At 43.4% G+C, this 7,878-nt stretch overlaps 1 protein-coding gene across 3 annotated transcripts in view; it reads left to right on the forward strand.

The window, feature by feature from the left end:
• The window catches only part of DGKD (diacylglycerol kinase delta), a 57,484-nt gene extending 49,894 nt beyond the window's left edge, over positions 1 to 7,590 (forward strand). For 2 of the 3 annotated variants that reach the window (XM_021544386.3, XM_021544388.3), the window contains 5 exons: positions 45 to 137; positions 478 to 597; positions 934 to 1,051; positions 2,311 to 2,441; positions 3,551 to 7,590. In XM_021544386.3, coding sequence (XP_021400061.1) covers positions 45 to 137; positions 478 to 597; positions 934 to 1,051; positions 2,311 to 2,441; positions 3,551 to 3,640 — 552 coding nt within the window. In that variant the 3' untranslated portion in view covers positions 3,641 to 7,590. Of the gene's footprint in view, positions 1 to 44; positions 138 to 477; positions 598 to 933; positions 1,052 to 2,310; positions 2,442 to 3,550 lie in introns of those variants that run through there. The other variant, XM_021544389.2, reaches the window with a different exon arrangement.
• Positions 7,591 to 7,878: the final 288 nt, after the last annotated feature.

Consider the following 7,878-nt stretch of genomic DNA (forward strand, 5'->3'; position numbering starts at 1 on the left):
GTGCACTTCCAAGCTTAACTTGTATATGAACTGCTTCCCTGCAGGGTCTGAACTGCAGCCTTGTTGTAGAGATGGTGAATAATGTCAAAGCCCTGCACAATGAGACAGAGCTGCTGCTGGCAGGCAAGATGGCACTGGTAAGGAGCACAAAGCAGGAGGAAAAACCAGCCTCTCACTTCCTCTCCTCTCCTCCTATTGCCTTGGCCTAGCATTTTGCTGATCGTGGGCTCTGTAAGTCAGTTTAGATGTTATTATCCAGGAATCATTTGCTACAGAAAAATTTTGCTTCATGAGTGTGCTGTGGAGCTTGGAGCTCAGATAATACAAGAATTGTTAACTTGGTCTGGGGGCAGAGTACCTTCTCTGCACTTCCTGGCAAAGGAACTGCTTTGTTAGGTAGGAATTTCAAGGCAGGGGCCTGGCTGTGTGTTCTGCCGTGAGGCTTTTAACTCTGCCTTTCTTCTATTCCTGATCCAGCAATTAGATCCTCCACAGAAGGAGCAGCTCCAGGCAGCCCTGGCAGACATGGACCTCCAATTGAGGAAACTGGCAGACATCCCTTGGCTGTGGCAGCTTATGGAGCCCTGTGATGAGGAGGTGAGGAGGACCAAGGCTATTTTTCCCTAGCTCTTCTCTTTTTCCCTAGTTGTCTCTGTGTGCTTGACTTCCTGTTACTATATGACTGATGTGAGAAAAAATCATTAAGAAAGAAACTTGATTCCCTAGGGCTAAAGAAAGTAATTTCCTGCCAAGATCTCTTGTCTAATATGGGATCAACTTTCTCTGCTTCCTTTTCTGTCTTGATGAGAATGAGTTTATGAATTTTTTTTGCTTTCTTTGCGAGATCATGGAGCTGAGCTTGACAGTGCTTGTTGATCTTAGTCCATTCCAATCAGTTTATGTGTGCTTGATTTTTTCCTTCTGTTTTTGCAGAACCAGATGCTGGATTATTCTAAACGCAGCCGCAGTGGCAAATTCCGCCTGGTGACCAAGTTTAAAAAGGAGAAGAACAACAAAAATAAGGAGACTCACAGTAGCATGGGATTGCCGGGTACCAAGTCTGCTCATTCATTGTATCTTTTTATCCCAACAGTGTGGTCACACCACCACCTGTTCTTGGTTTGTTTCCTCACACATCCTCTCCTTCTGTTTCATCTGCATCTGCTATTTCTTGGAGGTCTAGTCAATCTTTTTCATGTGGCAAAATAGCTTATTGCTCCCTTCTGACTCATGGTCCCCCTGTACCATGCCAATATTCCTGAGCAGGAACAGGAGATACCCTCTGAAGAGTTCTCCCCTACATTGTACAGATTTTCACGGCTATTTCAGAGGATGTTTAGGGAAGTGAATTTGAGGATTTCAGCATTTTAAGTATAAAAATGACTGCGGGGCCCAAGTCCGCGTAACTCCAGTCTTTTCACTGCTTATTCTCTATGATACAGTAAATTATATTTTTCTTATTGATTCACCTTCAGGCTTTAATCAAGTTTCATGTGTAATTGGCTGAGGATCAGCATCATCACAGCTGCTTCCTGACCTTTAATCCTATTGGTCAGTAAATAAAAACTGGCCATGAATCAATAAATTGCCATTCAAGACACTTTCTCTTTAAATTGGTCTAGTTGATTTTTGGTTTATTGCTCTCCTTATGAAGGCTTTCTTCCAAAATTCAGAAGTATGACTTGTGCTGTTGGCTCTTGGGTCCTGTCCTCTACCATGGAGTTGTGGGTGCAGTCTCCTGTCTGACAGGCTGATGTTCATTCACTGCCTCGCAAAACTGGGAAAATTTTATTATTCTCTTATTTAGAGACTGCAAGAAGGTGGAAGTCTCAACTCTTCCTCTCTCCCTCAGACATGGGGGGGAGAGAAGTTGCCATTTTGTTTACCGATTGCAAGTGGTTGTACATAATAATGTGCAAACTGATCTGTGCTGTGATTATCCATCATATATTTTATGAATCTGTTGTTTTGTACACAGAATTTACACAGTTAATTTACTCTTCTTAAACATGGGGGTAAACTTGAAAAAAGCTACCCCTATCAAAAGATATGCCATCTCATCAAAACAAATATGCACTTCCTCCTGGCTGTACTGCAGCAGGCCTCTTCTTAAGAGAACATGTCTTACCTTTTTTTGCCCTACCTCCTTCATTCAAGATTGAAGGTTGTGCTGCCCTCCCCTTATTATGACCTCCCCTGTGGTCCTGCTTGCCCTCCTCCTCTGGCACTGAGTGCTGTGGTGTCCTCATCTCTCCCTGTCTCCTGGGATTCTGGGTACTCAATGCACTCCTGCTTTTCCATCTCTAACAGTTCACCTCTGGGGAACGGAGGAGGTTGCGGCGTGGCTTGAGCACCTCAGTCTTTGTGAGTATAAGGATATCTTCATCCGGCATGACGTCCGGGGCTCTGAGCTCCTGCACCTTGAACGGAGGGACCTCAAGGTACTTTCACGGTCGGCTCATGAGAAATAGCCAGCTGCATCTGCATGACCTCCTGTGCTGAATGTGCTTGGAAGTGGTCTGCCTGCTGTTCATTCCAGGTGCCTTGGCAAGATGAACAGGTTCACTACAGCCTTGTTTTATTTTCTCACCCTTTGGGTCCCCTTGTTTTTCATAGCAGGGAGGTAGAAGAGCTGGTTGAGGGACCAGCTGTCCAGTTCTGCCACAGCTTCCTGGAGATACAATACAGTCCAGCATAGAGGTTGCCAATAGTGTTCTTGAGAGTCTCTGATTTTAGTGACAGAAGTTTTTCTCAGCTACTGTATCAGAAGGTGCTGTAATTGGGAAGATTTGGTTCTTACCATGCAGTGACAGGACAAATGGATCATCATGCTTCTTTGTTTCAAGAAAAAGTGATTGTGCACTTTGATGAGGCTTATGGATGGAGAGAATCTTTTTTAAGAGGGCTTAGCAGCCACACTGCACAACTCTTCCTCTCCGCACCAGGAGACATTTTTTCTACTGAGAGAAATTGAAAGTGGTGGTTCTTTGCATGTAGAAGAGAGTTGTGTCATCATTCTGGTGACTTGCATAGACCAGGAAAACACAGGTTTTTTTGAAGTAGTGTGTGGTATTTGTTCAATGCCCCTTGAACCTTTATTTATAATTTTTGCCATCTTCCCATGGTGAGGTTGCTGTAACCTGTATAATTGACCCCCTCCGCATGTCATCCACCTACAGCCTATGTTTGTTGCATGGTGCCAGCTATCAGATGTGACTGGTTAGTTCTTCCTGCATGTTTTGGCTTCTAGATTGGGTCCTTGACATCTGTGTGCTCTTTCTGTTCTCACAGCCTTTGACAGTCAAAACAATTTGTGTTTCTGGCTAACAGTCCACAATTGTTTCTGTGCATTGCTCTGTACCCACTCTGCATTCCTTAGTAGCTTTTTGACATGTGGTTTGAGGCTCTGTATATAACTCTCAGGTTTGGAGTTTTTCTGGTTGGTTTTCTTCTCTCTCTATAACTGGCTGACTAGTTTGTAACTGTTGCTTGGCCACCTGGAATTTCCTTCTGCCTTTCTCTTAGTGTAAGATTTTGTTTTTTCTTACAGGACCTGGGTGTGACCAAAGTGGGTCACATGAAGAGGATACTGCACGGGATCAAGGAGCTGAGCCGGAGTACTCCTGCCAGCGAGGCTTAGCTTCTGTTTTCACAGCCTGTGTCTACCATTCTCCCTAACTGTACAGCAGTCACCTCATAAAGCAGATGTGCTCACGACTCTCTCTGCTCAACAGCCAAATTTTAGCTGTTCAGTGTTCCTATCAACCAAGCATGGTGCTACTTTTTTCCTGTGGGGTATGGCTGCATCCATTGGAGAGGTACTTCCTCTGTGGTTGGCAGAACCTCCTGGAGACAACTCACTCACTGTTTGAAGAGCCATGTCCTGTGTCGTGGGAAGTTCTGGTTCCAGGGACAGTGCTGGACTCCTGAGAACTGCAACACAGATACCTTTACTGGATAACTTCATCAAACTAGAATCATTCAGGGCAAAAACTGTATTGGCCATTCTTAATTCAGGAGCATCTGACAGTCTTTTCAGACCCAAAACTTTCCTGCTCATCTGTGTGTCACACCTGTACTTAGCATATTTAAGTGGGACAAAGCCTCTCCTTTCATCTTGCTAATCCCTTTTTAATGCGTCTTTAGTTGTGTGTAATTTGCATCTGAAATTCGAAGCCAGTGCAGACCTCTTCCGATGAATATCAAGTGATTCTCATTCACTCATGCTTTTGCAACACACAGTGTATGTGTTTCAGACAGGGTTTGCATCAGCTGGTGGGGCTTTTTGCTGGGCCTGCTCTCCTCTACCAGCCAGGGGCAATGGTACAGCCTCTAGGTTTCCACCAAAAATGTGGTGCTGAGTCATCACGGACAATTGTTCAGAAATTCCTGGCAGTAAGAAAAGAAAATTCTGGAGAGACAAATGATTACAGGAGATCAGCTCTAACATTCCTTCTTCTGAATTCATCTTTGAGAGACCAGATAAAAGGGAGAGGAAAGCTAATGAGCTATTTGTGCTGCACAAGAAGGGAGATACAAGACAACTTGTTTCATCTTGCGGGAGGGAACAATATGACTGTCAATGGCCAGGTGTAGCTTCCTGCCTGTTCAGTACCACTTCTGTGGCCACAAACACGAGAGCTGTTTCTTTACTTCAGCTTGCAGTGTACATAACTATTTCTGTCACAAAATACGTGATTTAAGTCTAGTACTTGTATCTTTTCACCTGTCTAGATTTCAGTAGCTTTTCCACCTTGCTTCTCTTTCTTGCTCCTTCACTCCAGGGTGATACAAAAGATTAGAGTAGCTTACTTCTCCTGGGCTGTACGCCTAAAAGATGTCTTATGCTGTCAAACACTGGGGCTCCTGTAAGAACTCTGAGAGAAGGATTGTTACTGAGCAAATGAGCATCATAATGAAAGCTGGAATATATTGATAAATTGCCTTTGGTACCAGCAACAGTGGAGCATGGAAAAATTAGTGCCTCTGAATCAGAGTTTCTAGATGGCTGACCTCAGTTGGGTGGCTGTTAAAGCCCAAGACCAGCATCCATAGTTATATCACCATCTTTATCACTGCAGAGGGAATTTGGCAACAGTCAATGCTATAAAACTTGGGAGACAGCAGAAATTTTAAATTGCTCTGCCATTTTCTGTGTATTTATTAATTTTTTTATTATTACAGAAGGGCACCTGTCTGACTATGGCTGCGGACAGAAAAGCCCACATACACAGTGGCATAAAAAATAATTTGCTGAGGACATAATTCTTTTTTACTTGTAAGAATTTTTATCAAATTGATATCACTTCTCTAGTCTAATAACAATCAGTCAAATTAGTTTATATAAAGATTTGTCAGCTTACAAAGGCTCTGGGCTGATTTTGTTTCAGCTGGGCAAACTCCATTGAATTTCCTAGTATTTCACCAGGGGTTATTCTGACTGTGCCTGTCTGTTCTAACCAGACACATTCACCCATGTGTCTCTCTGCATTGTGGCTAATAACAGGGTTTGCTCATGAGAAGGTAAAAGAAGACTAAACATGCTTGATCCAGCTAGAAACACAGTATAAATACTGTGGGGCCTGAGCTGGAAATATGTCCAGCCTTGCCCTGAATGTATTTCTCCTATGTATATGTTGGCAATTGCTTCCATAGCTGAATTTTTATTTATCAGTAAAGACTCCCTCTAACTATATTGAATTCATGAGGTATCAGGTAAGTAGGAATTGCAAGCATTCTGTATTGTCCCACTTGCTTGTTGAGGCACAGAGCAGTGTCTGGATGAAAATGAGGAGAAATCTCTTCAGGAGAGCCTCAGGATGCAGTCATCCTCAGTGGTGGTGTGCAGTGACCTCACAGTGTGTGCATCCCACTGTCTATCCCAGAATTGTGCGTGGCTGGGACATCCATGTGCCTTCCCAGGAGAGTGCAGCAGGGCAGTGAGGCAGGTGGTAACTCTGGAGAACAGGTGAGATCCGTGTTTGTTCCTATATGCAGTGAAGGAGCTGTTCTATGAACTTTCCCCAGCAGTCTAATGGTTAAAGATGCATAAACAATAAGTTCTTGCCTTGCATAATCCTGGCGGGATTAAATTCTTGCTTGCATATAAACAGCTCCTCTCTACTCTTCCTGCCCAGAGCAACAGAGGAATCCAAAGAGATTTTACATTCAGGTGTGTTCCTTAATTCATGCCATATCTAACAAGACCTGATGGCCGTTAGCCATTTGTATGAGTGATGAGGCCTGCACAGACACATTTTCATTTATTTTGCTTTTTTGATCTGTGTCAATGCCTTCAGATCCTTTTTGTGCATGTGCACATGTATCAATGGGTTGACAGCCACTATATTCCTGTCTTACTTATCAGAGGCAGGAAAGGAGTTCTTCCTTCTTCTAAGAGCTAGAAAACAGGATCCACATTTAACCTGAGTGCCTTTGAATATTTATTAAGGTTTAGATCTACAAAACCACAAAGGGTTGTAGTTCTGTGTGTCTCACTGGGAACAGTGCAGATTTCTGTTGGCAAGATTTTTGTGAATAGATGAAGACAATTTGTCCTGAGCATAAGTGAGTGCTATCTGCAAAGTAGGGAGCCAGGTAGAACAACTGGCCACTGCCCGAGTTTCTCTTCTGACATCTGATAATTTTTTGTGGGAGAGAAACTCAGGAAAGACAATTAGTAAAAAATATGCTGCTTTGCCAAAAAGAGACTGTCCAGCAGTCTCAGGAGCACCAGCCTGAGAGAAGCTAGAACTGCACATACCATACAGGTGTTTAGCCCCTGAAGAAAAGCAACTCCTGTGAAAGCCATGCAGCACCTTCTGTTTGCATCCCTCACCCCTGGCAGTGGCTGCAGTGAGCTGGGCACTGAGTGAGGGTTTCTTCTGCTTGGAAGAGGCTTCAGTCTGATTTCTCACATTCTGGCACCATCATGGTTTGGCTGTTGGCAGTGCCCTGCCCTGGGCTGCCCTCAGGAGGGCTGGTACAGCCTCTTTGTTGTACCTTGTGGGATGTTAGCAGGAGCCAGCACAGTGCCCAAGGGGAACTGTGCCACTGGGTGCCTGGAAGGTGCTGGCCTGGTACCTGGAGCCTCCAGCTGAGGTCTTCAGTACCAGTGATGCATCTGCTTCTGCACCCAAATTGTATGGAAAGCTTCAATCATTGTTTTAGTGTTATTTTAAAATGTGCATAATAGCGATGTGATTTATAAAACGGACTGTTTACAAGACATATTTTGTATCTTAAGATAAGATGTGTGTACTGTAAAAAAAAGGAAAGGATGAAAAATGATGTTTTTCTACAACTGTCAGTAGTGACTGCATGTCTGTATCATTGTCCACCAACTGTTGTTCCTCAGGGGTCTCCCCACCATTCCTGTGATCCTGTTAAAAGCATCGGGAAGCAATGAATCCCTGTACAGTCTTGGGAAGGTTTTGTGCCTTAAGAATGGGACCTGCTTCCCTCCTATTTATTTTGTTAATTTATACAGTGATTACCATGGAAATGTCTCTTGGGATTTTTTTGTACATAGTTTACTCGTTGTAAATATGTTTTTCTTGTATATAAAGTAAACATGTTTCTGAGCTTCCAGTAAGGATTCTCTGTTACTGATTTTGTTGTGAGAGGGCTGCTGTGCCCATTGGATGGGAACCAGCTAATAAAACCTGTGCTGTGATTAAATGGTTTTATCCTGGCTTGCATCAGAAGTTCAGAGCTGTTCCTTAGAGAGGAGTGAAACGGTAAATGTAAGTGTTGTAGGAAAATGTAAATTTTGTAGCATTTTCTGTGTTGGTTTAATTGGCATGGAGTAGAAAGCATCAGGTAGTTTAATTTTTTTAGCTATGTCTTGGAGTGAACAAAAGAAGTTTTAAATGTGGT

The sequence above is a fragment of the Lonchura striata genome, chromosome 10, assembly GCF_046129695.1.
Source record: "Lonchura striata isolate bLonStr1 chromosome 10, bLonStr1.mat, whole genome shotgun sequence".
NCBI classification, from domain to species: Eukaryota; Metazoa; Chordata; class Aves; order Passeriformes; family Estrildidae; genus Lonchura; species Lonchura striata.